The 19,562-nt window shown below is 38.4% G+C and overlaps 1 protein-coding gene across 2 annotated transcripts in view; it reads right to left on the bottom strand.

Annotated features, from left to right (window-relative positions):
• The window catches only part of LOC726912 (protein cortex), a 212,469-nt gene that overhangs the window by 85,772 nt on the left and 107,135 nt on the right, over nucleotides 1-19,562 (bottom strand). The window contains exon 1 of one of the 2 annotated variants that reach the window (XM_026440446.1): nucleotides 14,358-15,160. The exons of the other annotated variant lie outside the window; for it this stretch is intronic. Within the exon in view, the coding sequence (XP_026296231.1) occupies nucleotides 14,358-14,510 (153 nt within the window). The 5' untranslated portion in view covers nucleotides 14,511-15,160. Of the gene's footprint in view, nucleotides 1-14,357; nucleotides 15,161-19,562 lie in introns of those variants that run through there. 2 annotated transcript variants of the gene reach the window in all.

Raw genomic sequence — 19,562 nt, 5'->3', positions numbered from 1 at the left:
CAATGTAAACTTGTAATTGCACGGACAAGAGTTTTCGAGAGATGTAACGACGAATAAAATCGCCGTAACCCGAATGAATCGCAATTAATATACTTGGCCCCATACCTGCGAAGCGGGTTGAGCGGTGGAAACCGATTAAAAACGTCGTAAGAATGCCTCCTGCCCCGTACGAATACGGATAGGAGCGCGAGTTCCATATAATAAATTTTAAAAAGCAGATCGTATCTTGCTCACTGAAAGTGTTTCTGGCGCATAGGCCAGGATAAAAAGGGCCAGGTTTCATGCTCGATGAATAAAATCATTAAAAATCGTTTTCTTACGATTTCCAGCCTTTCTTATCAGATTGTCGCGCAATGTAACTGTCTGTCATACCAATGATCCCCGTCAGATATAATACGAAATACGTTATCACGTGTCATTAATTGAAAGTTTATTTTATCTCGGGCTTACACAGAAAAATAATATAAAAATTTGCGTAATAAACGGGTTTCCATACACGTAGCGCGCGCGCGCTTATGTACGTGTACGTGTGGCTCGGCTATTATTATATCGACGCAATAATTCGAACGAGTTCGGAGAAACGTCGGCCTCCCAATGTCTCAACGCTCTTAAGGAGCCCCGGTTTCCGCCATTTTGCGCAGTTTGTAATGCGAAAATAATAAGCCGCGTTTATGACCACCAGATTTATGTCGACCGCGATGATGAAATCGAGGCCTTGCAATTGCTGCCACTTTTTTTCTCTCTCTCTCTCCTCCCTCCCTCTGCTCGCTTTAAGAAAAAAAAAAAATTTACCGAGAGCTCTTGAAAAAGAATCGAAGAAACGAAAATTTTCTATTCCAACTTGTCGAGTCGAGCGGCTACCTGCCGACGCTGATATGTTTATCCGGTGCGGCGAAGAAACGAGGGGTAATTTGTCGATGGAAGGGAAGGAGAGAGAGAGAGGAAAAAAAAAGGAGGAAACGCGGTGATATTTCGGCCTTCCTACCCGTGAAACGCGATACCTTGCAACCGGTTGCGAAGAGGGGGGGAGAAAAGAGGGATCGGGGGAAAAAATCGATGATAACGATGATAAATAGCCGGGAGTGAGCGCGGCCATTTAAAATCAGTGGTTCAGCGCTATTGAACAAGGATGCCAAGGAGCGTTTCGGTGCGCGCGCAACGCGGATCTATGGGAATAAAGTTGCGATCGATGATCGAGCATAGCGAAGTTGGCGTTAAGACGGTGATCAATTGTGATAATTGCGCAATAAAGGCCGTAAAGTGCAAGGATTTATTCTTGCGATATGCGCCGATCGATATCGCGAGTATTTCTCTAAATTTCATCGAAACATCCATTAATACGAATTAAATAACGAAGTTGGCGTTAAAACTTGCGTTGAACGCGATAATTGTGCGATCGGGTGTAAAGAGTAAAGAATTTTTACGATACGTACATCGATCGATGCGAAATACTTGTCTAAATTCACGAAAACATCCGTCGATTGATTAATTAATTATATAATAAAAAGGATGCACGAAGGAAAATGACGAAATTGTGGACAAGCGCGAGGTTCTGCATTCCTTGGTATTATTTCTCGTTGTTAATTCTCGAGACAAAGGAAAGGAGAGAACGATCTGTCGAGGAGGGTTGCGCGCGTCGGAGCAAGCTTTTAACGAGGAGAGTATGACTCACGAAAACGCGGCTAGTTTCGCCCCACCACCATCCGGGACCTGTTTTTCTTTCTTCCTCCTCCCGTTCCTCGGCCCGTGTTGCCACCTTTATCTCCGTTTCCCGTTTGATTTATGCGCGTGCGCGCGCCGCCGCCGCCGCCGGTAATTAATAGAGATTACGGCCTCGTCTCGAGGAAACTCGTATCCTCGATGCTCACCGCCCCTATCGGAGTTTCGATAATCGAGCATTCTGGTCACACACCGCAGCGAGGATCGCTTTCGATCGCTTCTCCTTCCCCCTCCTTCCTTTCTCCTTCCTTTGCTCTCCCACCGGATTATCCTTTTTTCGTTGGATCGTCGGTATATAAGAGCGGTGATCACCAGTTTCCTCACGATCGGTTGCGAGAAAACGTAATAGGCCCGGTATAGAGAAGCTAGAATGCTGACCCCGTACTTGCCGGCAATTGCAGAGTAGAAAATAGTCGTAGGGCATTGTAGCGAGGGGATGGCGGTGGAAAGCGAAACGACCGGAATAACAACAACTTGCTTTTTCGATTCTGTCTAAAGTTTACTCGTCTAATGGCGGTGTTCGAGCAGCGCGAGCACTGCTATTTTCATACCTTTCCTCGTTGCCTCGCTCGCTGCTTCCCCCACCCCTCCTCCCACTACCATCACCGTGGCAACCGCGATCGCTCGCGGACGGCGATAAAGTTAATTGGACGAGCGAAAGTGACGAATCACTTTGACGAAGTCGAAGCAAAGTCTCGATCGATATTTCCAGGGAAAGAGAATTTGCAGAGAAATTGACGAAAACGAACGATCTCCTTCGCCTTCCTCTGCCTTTTCCAGTTATATCTTCGTTTCCAGTCGAGAGTCCAGTTTCCGTTTCTCGAATCGTTCGCTCGCCAATCGATTGCCATTTAACCGAGGAGAAATTGATATCGGGTTCCCAGCGATACACCGTACTCGATACGTTAACTTGATTTCACCCGGCCTAACGACGTGTAATCAACGCCGGAGAAATTGCGGTTGACTTTACAAATGGCTCCGCAGCCTTATCCCTGTTTCGCCTGTTTAACGATGGCTAAACGCCATTACGGAGATAGCAACTGGTTCTACGAAGCTCGCGATCAATGGTGGAGGTCCGATTATCGCTTTTGTTAGTTCGACCACGATGATCGCGTTCAATTGTCTTCTCGTCGATAATCGATAATCATCGTATCGTACGAGAAACACGTCCCGATTTATCGAATCTTCCATCTTCACGATCGATCTTCCCTCTTTGCGCGAAGTATTAAATTTAAAAAGATTAAAATTTCCAAAGTAAAGGAAATTACACGCTCTCAAACGAACTTTTTCTCTCTCTTTTTCGAGAAGGATGGATACTCCCGAATGCCTTTGTTCAAGCGATAATGTTCCACGAGACAAAAAAAAATAAATAAATAAATAAATAAATAAATCTTCGTTCCGTCCGTTAAGTAGAAAGCACGCGTGAAACGACAAATCGGTTCGATTCGTTCACAAGCCTCTCCCTCCCTCTTTCAAGCCTCATCGGCAGCAATTTATCGCCGTAATGAAACTTGGCAACCAAGGGAAGTAGAAGAAGAGAGAAGTGTTAGGACGAGGAGGGAGGGAAGCGAAAGAGACCGGCTACCGGTCATCTGCATGACGAGTAAATAGATTCGCATTTACTCGTAGCGGCGGATCGATACGGATAAATCGAGACAAGCCGCGTGAAATCTATCGCGATTAAAGATACACGATCCTCTCCGCGCATCTTTTTCACAGTTTATTATCGAAGGTGGAGATGGGATCGATTACGTTCCGAGTACGATCAAGAATAATTCGTGAAAGAGTGGATACCTCACTTTCTCGAATTAAAATATTTTTTATTCTTTTTGGTGAAGAGAAGCTGAAAGCTAAACAATTTTAAAAGTAACTCGATTTTTAATAGGAGAAGGATACATGATTTATCCCTATTGCCACTGTACGTTAGACAGAAGCGTCACGTGACGCATGCGATGCTTGCCATTGGTAGAGTCTTAGTCACGTGACGTACCCTTACCCAACACAGTGGGTATGACGTCACGTTATTGCTACATTAGAGGCACGTCGCGTGGCATGATGCGACGTTGCCTTTGATTGGTCACGTGGCGTATCTTTGTTTAATATAGCACTGAACGTTACTCGCTATGTATAAAAATTAATCTACCTTACGAAACAATCAAATATCCAATATTAGTGATCCCCTATTTCTTTTAATTTTTAATTAAGAAACTCGTACACAATATTGAGAGAGAATAATACGAAGGATAAAAGTGGTTCGTGTGGAAGTAAGAATAACGAAGAATGTACGAAAATATCGGATGGTCGCAACGTTTAATAAGCGTCTTATTATCGAACTTAATTAAGGGTATTATTTCTTAAGTAACTTTTTCCTCTATACGTTCAGTTTGATCAATTCTTGTAATCGTGATCGATCAATGATATATCCCTGGCAGGAATTAATTCGGTAAATCTTAATCTTAGCCGATCGTCTAAAACAACCGCCTCGCGCTGGTAACGAGTTTTCCTGGTAATGTCTGGAAATTATCACGAAACATGGGCGTATCGGCTGACGAAATTTTTGCACAACAGGGCAACGTCGAGATCGTTTGAAACGTTTTCGCAATTCCTCTTAGACCGCGATTACCGTAATTCTTTCCTCTCGTGTGGGCTTATTTTTCTCCGGGTTAACGCATTTTTTCTCGAGGCCCGAAATTTAAGGGGAATTTCTTTCGGTCGGCATTTTTTTTTTTTTTTTTTTTGCGACGAGAAAAGTAGCTTTGGAATGATTTTTAAAATTTTTCAAATTTTCGCTTTGATATTGTTGAGTGATGCTCGTTAAAAAATTGTTTCGTAAATTTTGAAGTTATATAATTTTAATATTTTTTTTTTTTTATGTGCTTTTTGACGATGGATTGATCTTTGTCAATTATTTTACGTTTCTTCTTCGATACGTAGCTCCGATATAAATCACTTCAGCAAGTCGTGGGTTCACTACTTTCCTAGTGCTAAATTTAAGATGCGAGATACAAATTTTTTACAGCGTCTCCAACACATCTTACAAATTGTAAGACAAATCTCCAACACCGGCAAATCAAAGATCCCACATAAATCCACCACAACGATCACATTCTCACGTCCTACTTGAACCCCATCGAAGAGTCTAGCCAACATTCTCGTGCCAAAGATCTTCTTAAATCTTCCCACGATCTTCAAAAACGTGACATGGTTAGTCGACAATTCCAAAACTGTCCCAACGATAAAAATTAAATAAAAGATGATGTTGAAATTTTTCTTAAGCGAAAACTTTTCTTCGATTCGATTTTTGATTTTTCGATTGAATCCATATATATTGAACGCAACAATAAAACAATTTTGCACAATATTCTATAAATACTTTCTCGTGCATCGTTTCGTAATAAAAAGGAACAACAAAAGTTACTTAACAATCGAAAGAAAAAAAAAATTTCCATAAAAATTATTCAACAAAAATCTTGCAACAACTATTTCGAAAATTCTTTCGCGAATTTACTATAACAGAATAATAATTTTAAATGTCTCTTGTCTATAATATTTTATAATTTACACAATATTTTATAAATCGTATCGCTAACAAAATTATCCAATAATCAAAAAAAGAAAGAAAAATTACGATATTTACAACATTTAACAATCTTCGAAAATTCTTCCTCCGTGAATCCACCACCGTAATCGAACACAACAATAATTCCGAATACGGAATTTCCACCGCACATCCAATTCCAACTCTCAACCCGTACGAAACCGACCATTTCGCGCAATACTTTATATATAAATAATTGCATCGTTTCGTTACCTACGACAACAAATCGAAAAACAAAAAAGAAAAGAGAAAAACGAAAGAACAATCACGACACGATATTTCCATCGAACGCGAAACGGAGGAATCTCACGGGGAGATAAACGGCGCACAATTCGCGCGAATTCGGAACGCGGTACTATCGCGGGGAGAATTGTTTCCAATTGAAGGAGGGACGATTTACCGACGTCCACCGCGGCCGGTCGGTTCGGATGTTCTGGGCCGATGGAGGGGCTCGCGGGAGGAAATATCGCGTACGGGCCGCGCAGACGCGGGACACACGTAGCCGCGGATTCGTGGCATTGATAAATAGGATTGCTACGTGCAGCGCGGTGCACACAGCGTGGCGCGCCGTAATTGACCGGCGGTGGCACGGAAGCGGAGGAGAAAACTGGACGGACGGAAATTGGAGGTTGGCGTCCAGTTGCCTACACCCGCATGGCTCGAGTGATTTCGTTTCATTCCTTGTATCCCGGACGGGATTAACGGGCTGCGGAGGATACGAAAGGGATACTTTTTCATCGCGTTCAGAGTGTTCGTGGTTTCTTTCGCCTTTCTTTCTTTCTTTTTTTTTTTAATACGACTCGTTGAACGGTTTCAGATTCGCTTTTTATATATATATGTACATTCTCTCGAATTATCGTTTATCATTTCAAATAGCACGAACTTCTAATTATTGCGGTGATGTTTAAATAAACAAGTGATACTTTATACATATATATATACACGTAATGAAGTTTTGAAAACGCTTCGTCGAGTATTCGCAGTGTTTTTTATTTGGCTATATAAGGTAACCATTTATCATCTTCTCTTTTCAATAAACCGGGATAAAGCGAGAAAATAAATGTTACAAGGATAAAAGTAAATAAGTGTATATAAAAGGAGAATGAGATAATCTTATCAAACGGGGATAGATATTCTCAACAACAATCTCGCCGTATATCGAAATATTCGAAAAATCAAAAACGAGCAAAAAAAAGAAAAAAGAAAAAAGAAACGAGCCTGAGCCTGTTGAACGAAGAATACAATTTTTCCAATCGGCGACCCGTTAAACTGGTCTTCAATAAATTAATCGACATCGGGAGCGAGGTTTCAGTTTACACCGGCTTCGATATCTCGACTTATTCCACGACGTACGGTAGCCGGTATCATCATCGGCCATTTCACTCGCGTTAAACCCTCTCTACTAGCTGAAATGATTAATAGCCACTCGTCACGTTAGGCCTCCTGGCCGCTTGATGGCCGACAAAGACGCCGTGAAAGAGGGGAAGAAGCCTTGCAAATTCTCTCAACTATTCGTCTCTCTATAATAATAATAATCGATTACTATAATACTATAATACTACTCTATAATAATAATAATCAATTTTCAAAAATTGCTGCGATATAAAATGATATACCAAGAGAATTCTTAACGTTGAGTTTATATATATATATATATATAAATATGAGTCATATACGAGTTTCAGAAATAGTAAAACAAAAGCATCGTAACGATTCTTTATTAAATATATTTCTTTCTTGTTTTCGATCGAGTCGTTTCTATTCTTAAGAGTCTAAATGACAAACACGGAGAATTCTAATGGAATTAGATAGGATAACGTATTAATTAATAAAAGAAAGTCAATGCCAACGTTTCTCAAATTTACCTATTTCGCATCCCGGATAACTCTTCCGGAACGACTCTCCCTACAAGCGCTGTACACGCGAGCCAAGTTTTACTGCTGTGACGGGAAGAATTATTTTCCCGCGTAAAAGGTGCGCGCGCCTAGGCCGACCCACGCACTCGCCATTAACATCCAAAAGTAAAGCTTCTTCCACGTCCACAAATCTCTTTCCCTTTGATCGGGGGGAGGGGGAGCCAATTTAGCGTCCAACCCTCTCCCCACGTCTATCGTTAACCCCGTCCTCTCCTCCTCCTCTGTTCCACCGTTGAATCGTAAAAAGAGCAGGCTGGCTGGCCACGTGACGCATCGATAGAACGACGCGTCGCAAGAACGTTCCCCTCCTTCCCCTCCTCCTATGGGCGAGCCTACGAGGCTACGGATCGAAAAAAAGCCGAAGCGGCTGCCACTGGTCGTTAGGTTGACGTTTACGTTTCGCGCTTAACGAACCACGGCAGAGCGATGTCGTGGCTAACGATCGATAAAGTATAACGTCGTGGAGAAAGGGGAGGGGATGGGCGAGAGTAGAGTTTGTCCCATACCCGAATCGTTTGTGGCCACGTTCTAACCGTTTCCACGATATTCCGCGCTCCTTTCTCTTTCTTTCTTTCTTTTTTATCTGCGACGAAATGCTTTCCGCGACACTGTCACTGATCACCGGTACACGTAGGACCGTTTGATCGTACGGGACAACGTGTTGGCGTATACGGGGTGAGACGAAAGTATCTCTCGCGATAATTACGTTTACGGTTCTCGTCGGTTAGAATTTGATCGAATCGAAGGAAATTCAGACGAGACACGGGAAGAATTCCACGTTTCTCTCCATACTCTACGAGTCTAAGCGATCGTAAATCTAATGTTTACACACCGTTGGCGTATGAAAATTTTATACCAAGCCAGATTCTATACGGATCCCTCATAATCTTATCTTAAACGAGCCGTCAATAATATTTACGACATTCTACATAGTTTATAGTCTATTACGAACGGAATTACTTTCCGTTGACTTTTTTTACGAGTTGACTTTCGAAGACAAAGCGCTCCTTCGTTCAATTTCGAAAATCATTATCCTAATAAATGCGTTACTAAAATTCGTAATCTTGTGCAATATACAACTCCTTTCGTATAAGTTATAATACGACAGATAAGCTTAAATTTACTTTCCAATACCTTTTAATAATACTTTCGAAAAACAGAAGAAAATCGTAAATCTTGTAGATTATATAATTCGAATCTTCTTCGAAACAGGATCAATCGTTTAGTTCGGAATTTCCACTTGGCAGACCGATCGATATTTCGAGTCTCTACGAGACACAAAGTTCCTGTTTCGACCCACCCCGTATAATCAACATCGGCTGCGGCCGTCGCATCACGGTTCTCAACGCTTTATCGTGGGGCCAGAGCTTTGGACAGCTTGTAGCGGCGATGATTGTTCATTAGCGCCGTGCATCCCCGAGCTTTAATGCATGTATCGGTGTCCGGTTCCGGGGAGTAGCCGTGTGTTACGCTCGACGTCCAACGGCATGGCCCATTAGCATGGAACCCCCGCTTCTCCCTGCAGATAGACTAATGATCATGTCACCCGGCTCCTTAATTGCTAATTGATCTTGCGCCTCTACCTCCGCGTTGTCCACGCACATTCGATTTTACCGCACACCGGAAACCTCTTTCCAATGGTTCTCGGATGATAAAGAAGGGAGATGCGGTATTCGGAGAAATGGAGATCGTGCGAAAGGTTAAGTTATTATCCGTGCCCACGATCTATCGCTGCGTTCTACGTGTACGTTCTTTTTTTTTTTTTTTTTTTTTTCGATGAATAAATTCGAGACAATGATATTCCGTGTTATTACCGAATATTCATATTATATATTATACTGGATGTTAGAAAATCAATTTAAGACACTGTTTCGCCAGAATCTTAATGTGTAATGGAGTTATTGGCGTAAGATAATATCGCGAATTTTAATAACTCGTTAACTCGTGTACCGTTCATTGGAGGAAAAAGGACCTCTTATCTCCACTTGGAACTCTTCGTTGACGATCCCGACACCACAAGTCACGTAATAGTAGAAGAACTAATTTGAATATTCAAAATGGATAATCATCTAAGATTGAAACTGTTAATTATTTTGATATTAATATACGTTATAAATAATTAGCTTATGCATAATACGAGAAATAAAGAAATTTTTGGAATACTTTGGATTTTGGATTCTGGGGCTAGATTCGTCGTAGTAATAAACGGTTTTTTTTTTTAAATAATCTTGATTCTTCTTTTGAGAGATGTTTCGTAAGGAGTTTTGAGTTTTATTTTTTGATTATATAGTCAGATGTATGGAAGATTATAATTGTTTTTAACCAGGTGGGAAATAATTAACACGATGGAAGCGAAAATATGAAAGTAACTGTCGATAATTATTATTCAAATTGAGAAGATGTTTGCAACGTTTCGTATTCATACTTGGAGACTTGAGTGGGCAGATTCCAGCAGATCGAATCGCTTTCTCGCGATAATTAAAAGGGGAATCGCGCGTCTATTATTATCTATGTGGAAGGCATCTCGTAGTAGAAATAATATATAATTAGAGATTTTAGTTTAGCGACAATATTTAATGGACTGGAAGACATAATACAACAATTCATCCTAAACGTTTTATTATTATTAAAATTGTGAAAAGCATAATTTTTCAAAGTAAAAGATCGTACCCGATAATTTCCAAGAAATACCTTGATAATTTGATCGTTCGAAACGTAATAACAATCGATCAAAGATTATACGAAAAAAACGTTATTCGACGAACGGATAAATGTTTCTTAAATTATTTTAACAAATAATTATTAAAAGTGACTTTACCCGAGGATTTTTAATGCCCAACATTGTACACAATATATAATTTCCGAAATTTTGTTTCTAGTTTCACTCGGTTTAAAAATACGCATTACTTAAATAAATTACAAGTTACAAAAGTTGCATGAATAATTGAATAAATTACATTAAATCATGGATATTGTATGCATATAAAATTACACATTAATATTTCCCATAATACTTTACGATGTAATTATTTACTTTAAAATTACATACACTTATCGAATGAATAATTCTCTTAATTTGCATACCATCGAATCGTAACGCGCTACGTTGTTAATCCCCCTCCTTTTTCGAATACACAAACTACACGTGTTATAACCATATTGTTCAAAATTTCATAATTTCTAAATTCTAAATTCAATCTTTTTTATTATTCCTATTTACTATTATTTCTAAAATCTTAAAATAAATCGACTACACGTGTTATAACCATATTGTTCGTCGATTAAATTTCAACTAAATATCGATTAATACATTTCATAATTTCTAAATTCTAAATTCAATCTTTTTTATTATTCCTATTTACTATTATTTCTAAAATCTTAAAATAAATCGACTACACGTGTTATAACCATATTGTTCGTCGACGAGATTAAATTTCAACTAAATATCGATTAATAAATTTCATAATTTCTAAATAAATTCAATCTTTTTTATTATTTTCATTTACTATTATTTCTAAAATCTTAAAATAAATCGATTACACGTGTTATAACCATATTGTTCGTCCACGAGATTAAATTTCAACTAAATATCGATTAATAAATTTCATAATTTCTAAATAAATTCAATCTTTTTTATTATTCCTATTTACTGTTATTTCTAAAATTTTAAAATAAATCGACTACACGTGTTATAACCATAATTTCTAAATAAATTCAATCTTTTTTATTATTCCTATTTACTATTATTTCTAAAATCTTAAAATAAATCGACTACACGTGTTACAACCATACTGTTCGTCGACGAGATTAAATTTCAATTAAATATCGATTAATACATTTCATAATTTCTAAATTCTAAATTCAATCTTTTTTATTATTCCTATTTACTATTATTTCTAAAATTTTAAAATAAATCGACTACACATGTTATAACCATATTTTCTAAATAAATTCAATCTTTTTTATTATTCCTATTTACTATTATTTCTAAAATCTTAAAATAAATCGACTACACGTGTTATAACCATATTGTTCGTCAATTAAATTTCAATTAAATATCGATTAATACATTTCATAATTTCTAAATTCTAAATTCAATCTTTTTTATTATTCCTATTATTTCTAAAATCTTAAAATAGATCGATATATAATACGAATCCGTTCGAGTAAAGAATCGCTCGCACGTTTGGTGAGAAACGAGGATTTCGCGCCGCGGACTTTCCCCGGCTACGTGACATTTCCTCACGTCGACTCCTCCGTTTTCTCGTAGAGACAGGGACGCCGCGACGATCCCCCCCCCACTCCTCGGCCGGACGACTCAACTTGCGGATCGAGCGCCATTCCTCTCCGCGCCGCCCACGCTGCTTTTCATGCGGCGTACGCCCGATCCACGCTGTAATTACTAATTGTAATACACGCGCGCAACGAGCCCGTGTAAATCTATCCGACGCGCGCACGGATAGGTAAATATGCCCGATGTTTCGTCGATCGCGGATTACCCTTGCAGCAATGCGGATGCATGCGCCTGTTGGATGCATGCCCCCACGCGCATAATTAAACGCGCGCGCACCGATTCGAATAAATGTGTATTAAGTGGAGAGAAGAATGTATCGTTAGAAATATAATCGTTTTAATGCAAATAACAGTATTCGATATTTTATAAATTTTTAAATTTTTTTTCTTTCAATATATTTTATTTTAATTTAAATTGTTTAATTTAAATTTGCTACAACATTTTTGCTGAATACTTTATATTGGTTTACATTTTAGGATTCGAATCACAAATATTTTTTATATATCGATTATTAAATATTTTTATTCTTATTCTATATATACTAGTTAAATTAGTTAAATTTTACATATTCTTTAACGAAATAATAAATTATAATAAAAAAATCGGGGAAGAAAGAAATAATTTCGTTCAGTTAAGTATTAATTTCACCAGGTAAGGCTGCACCTTTATAAATATGTAACGATCGAGGGGAAGCAAAAAGCGGTTCTGACGCGATTAAAACGATTAAAACATAAAAAGAAACGAATTACTCTTTATACTTTCTTTTTTAATAACTTATCAAATTTTCCAATTTCTATCAACCTAACATCTGTATCAAAATCGACTTTCAACGAAGAATCTTTCAGAATGTAGAGCGCAAACGATTTTCTCATAATGCGAGACAGCGAGAAAATAGTAAAAGAAAGAGAGAGAGAGAGAGAAGGCGATTTACACGAGAAGCACTTTTGATGGCATCGAAACATCGGCCCAGAAACACCTTCATCTGTCCCTGATCCGCCTCGTTCCTCCGACCATCGTTCGACCGCCTCTGCCTACCGTACACGATACTATCTCGCAAGATGAATCGGTCGGCGCGGCGAGTGGAAGCGGCCGCACTGCGACGATCCGGCCACGACGCCCCGTCTCGTCGTTTTTCCACCTCCCCGCGACGGGAGGATCGCAGGGAATCTGCATCGTTCCACGCGTCCGACACGCGACATCCGCGAAACCGAGTATTTCGAATCAGCGCCCTCTATCCGCGTTTGTCATAGTTCGATCGATAAATCGATGATCCGAAATTTGGGAGAAAGTTGGTTAGACGAGCTATTTTCGTATAATTCAAAGTATCGATTTGAGAATGAAGTTAATTCTCGGTCTCTAAACGAAGACAAAAGATATTATCGATTTAATGGATCGTGCTAAAAATAACGTAACATTGAGAGATTTTTCGTATCCAATAATAAATCTTTGCTTTGAATTATCTTCGCGAGGAGATAATTAACTCTCGATGCAAAAATATAAATGTAGCGCAAAATTTTTTAAAACGACAATAGCAGTATCTTAGCGCGATTATCTTGCTTTGATTCTAACAATGAAACCGTGATAAAAGTGAAATAAATCCAGCCACTAACACCTTTTATTGCTTCTATTAACCTGCCACCGTGCGATCATATAGTGGAAAGAAACGGTCGTAGATCATCGATCATGGCCGTATTTCTCTCCTCTTCTGGTCAACTATAATATAAAATAAATATATAACGATGGGGGACATTCAGAGAACGCGTTGTCCATCCATGTTCGTTACAGATCGGCGATAGGCATAAAACAGTCCTTTCAATGAACTATCGGTCGAGGCTGGGATCAGGAATTCCACGCTCGTGTTCCATACTATACGTCCCACGTATCATATCGTGTATAATCCACTGTCGTCTATATCGAACCACTACCAGACGAAATGACAGGCTATAAAGCGCAGGCCAGCCTGTGCCACGTCGGATTTATCGCGTGTGGATGTCTACCAGGCTATAAGCCACGGGACGAGGAGGCCTAGGATGCCTGCTACTTCGATTAACCTCGGTTTCGACTCGGTTACAGGCGAGATCTCTGGTTACGTGGCAATCGCTGAAGAACTTGCAACCTTGTAAATTTAAAGAAAAGAGAAAAAAAAAAAGAAAGACAGAAATGACGTGACGAGCGGTCACGGTGTATAAACGAATTGCGAAACGAAGATTTTCAGGTTTAAAAACGAAATTGGACGCGGACGATTCTTTTCTTCTTTTTTTTTTTTTTTTTTTCCGTTTCATAAAAGTGGAATCGATAATTAACAAGAGGATTCGAAAGGGGGAACGGCGGTGGAGAGGAATCTCTTTTCGAAATTCGATTTTGTATCCGCGTCGAATGATGGATGAGCCTGTCGAGTATTTGTAATTAATTAGCTGGTGGGGGGTTGTCTCGCGACAACGTGGAACAAGATTGATCGAACGCGCCACGGGACGGCGTATTTTTATACTTGGCCGATTATTCGTCGGTTCGCGTGCGTGTCTCTTACATTGTGCGCAACACTGACAGATGTACATTATGCAATCGGTTGTTCAAATTTTGATTTATTTGCACGTATGGATAGACGATGACAAACGGACGAAATCATCTACGTATCTTGGGAAACGGAAAGGAAGAAAGGAAGAAAAAAATTCTAACCTAACAATAAGAAATGAATAGTAAACGGTACACGTTCGAGATCAATCACGCATCAGCCACCCAAGAGTGAACAAGAAATCTCCCTAAATTACCATAAAGTTCACGTTTTCCCGCAAAGGAGTGGTAGAACAGTAGCAGCGGTGACAAGACTCACCAATCCCAAGTCTGAAGCGAGCGAGAAAGTCGGTCCAGCAGCAAGTCTTCTATCCCAGCCGGAGATTCGTAAGCCGGGAGGACGATTGCGAAACGGTGAATTATTCTCGTGTACGCGGTCGCATTGATCGTACGGAGGTAAGCGCGCTCTCATGGATCCAATTGAATGCGCGGAAGCACGAATCCACCAGGCTTGGACAAGCAATGAATTTTCTCGGCCCGATACCACACTCAGATGCCCTCGGTGACACCCATTAGCCCGCTACCATGTACGACCATTGAAATTATTAATCGATGCAATTAGCGAGCAACGGTTTAATATCGTCTCTCAGGCTGGCGACCGATTCTCCATATACTGGGTGATTCTCTCCACCTCGTCCCACTCTTGACAGACCATCCTTGTAGTTGTATCCTTGTTTTTATTTATCCGACGACGAAGGAATCCGATTCACTGTTCCGCCATATTGGCTGCTCGATGATTGTTGGTGCGTTATGAGTTTGGCGGTGGCAGCACCGTTTCCGTTACGACCAATCATCTTCGTTGAAAGAACAAGGTTCGAATTATCGTTGTTAGGTGGCAGCATTGACGATCTCTTTTCTAGTAGACGTCGGAATATCGATGACGGAAAAATATTTCAAGCCTCGACGGATCATATATCGATTGAATTATCGTTTAAGCGATATTTAAACCTTCGATCAGTCCACTGGCGAAAGAATCACCTTGTATATAGGAAGACTCGCTTGTACGCTTTCTTTTTCTTTGTTCTTAAGTCGAGCCACGTGCAATCTCGCGAAGCGAATTCCGAAACTATCTGCTCGCGGCTGATTCAACGATAACGGGGCTAGAGCCACCTACATTTATCACCGGAACTACGAATCTCGTCTTAACGATCGTGAACAGTTGAGCCGGTTTTCTGTCACGAGATCGAGTAAAAATCATAATCGAAAGGCGCGACTAATCACCGCGTGACGAGTACAGGAGCGAAACTATAGCGAAATCTCGAGCGGCTAATGAATTTCAGATCGACGCGCCGCGTCGTGATCGCGGCCATTGATAAAGTCGGTTGATGGAACGCTCGCTGTTCCTTTCAGCCTAAAAGACATTGTGCATGGAAGAACGATTAAATCATTCTTGACTTGATTTTTATTTTTATATTTAAACAAATTTGTTTCGCGTTGAGAATTTGGCTTAACCTAAATTAAGCGGTATTTGGGAAAGAGAAATAAACAAAAAGAATCCTTTGGTAAGTGTATCATTTTCTACATAGCTATTATGTCATATTTGAAGACTTTCGAACTATTCTTATTTTCTTTTATCATTATTTATATCCCAGAACATATTTCAAGTTCGAATTATTCAATTTTTTCTACTTTTCTAGTTATTAGTATTATTATTTCTTTATGCTTTTCGATTTATTCGTTTCGTGCTGAAAGTTAGGTTAGATTAAATAAGTGATTGAAAAGTAAGCGGAAATCGTTCTTTTTATAACATTTTTTCGAAAAGTATGTTGCTTTATTTTATATTTATTTCTTGTTTACTTTTTGAATTGCATATTTTTTGTTAATCGTTATAACAAGACATATTTTCCAAAATCTCTTTTATCATTTTAATTTAACGTTTATTTTCACCGACTCGTTGAAAACGTAGAGATCATCGCGAGAGAAACGAGGCAATTCATCATTCCCACGCAACAAAATCACGGTTCCCCGTTAAAGACTTCATCAATTTTCTAGCCGCTTTCAGCCCGTGTTTCTCGATTATTCAATCATTCGACAAATTAACGTCATTCGTAAAACATCAACGAGACACGTTAACAACGATAACGAATTAGCACCAATGACCTCTCTTTTTTGAAAAACACCGTAACCATAATTCTCAAACCGATAAATCGTCTAAACATCCAATTTTCGATCATGCAGGATGTGCGTTATTAGATACACAAAAAAAAATTATATTTACAAAGATTCTATTGTACAGTCAACAAAAATAAAATAAACGTAATAATTACTGAAATAATGAAGAATTTTGATAATTTACAAGACGATATAATTTTTCATCAGCTTTAAAATATATTCTGAAAGATAAAATTGCATGACTTTGTGAAATTGTTATTTTCAAGAATGGCATACATTAATCACATTACTTTCTCTGCTTTGATACCATTTCCTTTCTTTGTTTCGACGCAATAATGATAATACATGCACGTTGAATGTAACGACACATTGTGTTTAGAAATAATTATCCATTCAATTATCTCGACGCAATGTGCCGAACAAATCTCTCAAAAAAATTACTTGATGTATTCAAGCCTAGCTGCACGAAACACCCTGTATATCAGAACAAACGCGTCTCTATGATCGTCAATTAGGTTGGGATCTGCGGTTAACGTGGGCTGGGTGGAAATGATTCCTCGTAAAGTTTGTTTATGGGGTTTGAACGCCAGGCGTTTATCGTTTATTAATTGAAACCTGAGATGAATCGTGTACGAGCAAGCTTGTTACAATGTCGATCCTCTCTCGCAACAACCTCGTTATTTTCGGATCCAAGGTAGTAAAAAGGACGTTGTCAAAGTAGCCCAACGCTATCGAACCAAGTTTTTGATCGATCGTACCAAGGCTAACGAATAACATTAAGATATATGTACGCGATTAAATTGAAATCGATCCTTTTTTATCGGATGTTTGAATTAATTGGATTTTAAATATGCTCTCGATCTTTACGATTCTTTTTTATTGTTTTATCAAAAATTTTTTTTTTCATTTAAAATGAATTATCTAATTAAATATAATTAATTATTCTTCCAATTTAATTAATTCGAAAAATTTACAAGAATTTATCAATAGATAGATTCGTTTTCTCTCAGCGAAAACGAAGCATCTCATCGGGTCACTCGCCGAGTTAACAACCCTTCCATTCATTCTCTTCACTCTTATTACGGGAAATTTATGGTTGTGAGCTCTCCGGAAATCTTTCTCATTACCTCGAATTTTTCGATATTTTTTCTAATTACACGAATCAAATTCCGCCATCTTTGAACGGTTTCTTTCGTCGGAAATAGCACGAGAGTTATTTTGTTCCAAGTCTATCAAGCGGACATTCCTTTTTTTTCTCAGCGTTAAAAAAATTTCCACCGATGGCACGTGATTATAAATTATCATCCAGAACGTTGTTCCCTCCTCCTCCTCCTCCTCCTCCTCTGATTTCCACTTTATAAATCTCTGGCAACTTTGTGAAAGATTATCATCGGGCGAAATTTTTATCCCCTCTTCCACGCATTTATTACACGTAAAACTGGTTTCCCAGGAAACTGGCGATTCGTCGCGAAACGAATTTCAATCTGAAATTCCATCGACACCCACGACGCTACTCCTGCGTATGGAAAGACGGGTATTAAGAGATAGTTAAAAACGGTGAGGAAAAAAAAAAAAGTATTGATTTGTGCATCGTCTCGATGGAAATTGTATCGAGCTTAACCCGACGATAAAAAAATATATATACATGAAACGTACGATGTTATTTTAGAAAAGAAAAAGAAATTGGATTTTATTTTGTCGATTAAAGGAAAATTCTGGTCAACGATGTAAAATGGAGAAGAGATTTTTTCCTTCCTTCTTTAATTCCGAATATTTCGAATCGTCTCGGAATAAAATTCGCCTCGATCGTTATCCTCCCATAACGAGGAGGAGAGACGATTCAATCCGTGCACGAAGGACGATGGAAACGAGGAAGCCAACGTGAATATCGAAACGGTGGAGGTAGGGAAAAAAATAGAAACGACCACCGTCCAAGCGTATCTTTCTCTCTCTCTCTCTCTCTCGATACGGGTATCCTATACCGTGAAAGCCCATGAAAGGAGGGACCAAGTTTTACGATCGTGAATCGTACGAAAGCGAAACGAAAGGGAGAGAGAGAGAGAGAGAGGCCGAGGTTTACGATGTTGAATCCTGTCTACGATCTCTGATAGAGTCGTGTCTGTCAGTTTGCATGTTCGTGCCACGACGTTGACCGATGCCTTCTTCTCCGCCGCGCCGCTGACGTCATCGACAGCCTATACTCGGTGCTCCGCGAGCACGTGCTACGATCCAAATTATGATTTCGTCTATTTATGCTATCTAATCTTTCCTCTTCAATTTTTTATACCATGAATTTTCGAATTATTATACGAATTTCGCTCGATCAAATGGATTAAAATATTAAAATAAAACGATCTCTTCTCGATTTTACGGTTAGCGCATTTTTCTTTCTTTGGAAAATATCTGGAAGCAATCTTGGAAGCAATTATTTTACAAAAGCGGATGTATAATTGGAGAAAATTATCGCGATGAAGAGAGCAAAACGATGATTTTTCGAAACGAACAAGCTGATAGAATGAAATATAATTTCTGGGCGAGAAAATTATCGTGGTGAATAATTCATACGTTGCCTCCGCGCTTCCCCTGCTCGACGGTAAATTATTTAATTGCCGATAATAACACGGATCGCGATAAACGATGCCAATTCCAACGGCAAACTAACGATTATCATAAACAATAAATACTTGCTCCGTTATTAATGTTTAATATCCTTGCTACCCCCGGTTAAATTCAAATTATTTGTACATGCATTCCAGTTTCAATGAGAAGAAAAAGGTTCGTCATTGTGATTTTTATCTCTTCCATTATATCATATCCATCTCGTAATTTCATCTCCTTTCGTTATTTATGTATTTATATAATAATTTTACTTTTTTTTTTATGTTTCCAATATTTCTTTCCATCTTTTCACTCGGACGAAGATTCTTGAAAACATAAGAATATCGACATTTATTCGATACGTAAAATTTCGATTCGAATTTTCGATCATCAATAAACGAATCTCTTTTTCAAAGTAAAAAGTTAATTATTATGCTTATTATTCATATTTGTTATTATATAATTTTTGTTATTAGTATAAAAAATTAACTTAAATTTTAAAAATTAATAATTTTTTTATAAAAATTTTAAAATAATACTTTTATAAATATTTATATATATAATTGTATATATATATATTTATTAATATAAAATATATATTTATATATATATAATTATTTATAAATTAATATATAATTAGAGAAATAAATTATATATATATTTATTTAATTATATATATATATATATATAAATATTTTATTTGCAATAAAAATAAATATAACAAAAAAAAAACAATAATACATATATTATTTTT

Source organism: Apis mellifera, linkage group LG1 (assembly GCF_003254395.2).
Source record: "Apis mellifera strain DH4 linkage group LG1, Amel_HAv3.1, whole genome shotgun sequence".
Taxonomy (NCBI): Eukaryota; Metazoa; Arthropoda; class Insecta; order Hymenoptera; family Apidae; genus Apis; species Apis mellifera.
The sequence above is the reverse complement of the archived record's forward strand: the minus strand, read 5'-3'. Positions and strand labels throughout refer to the sequence as shown.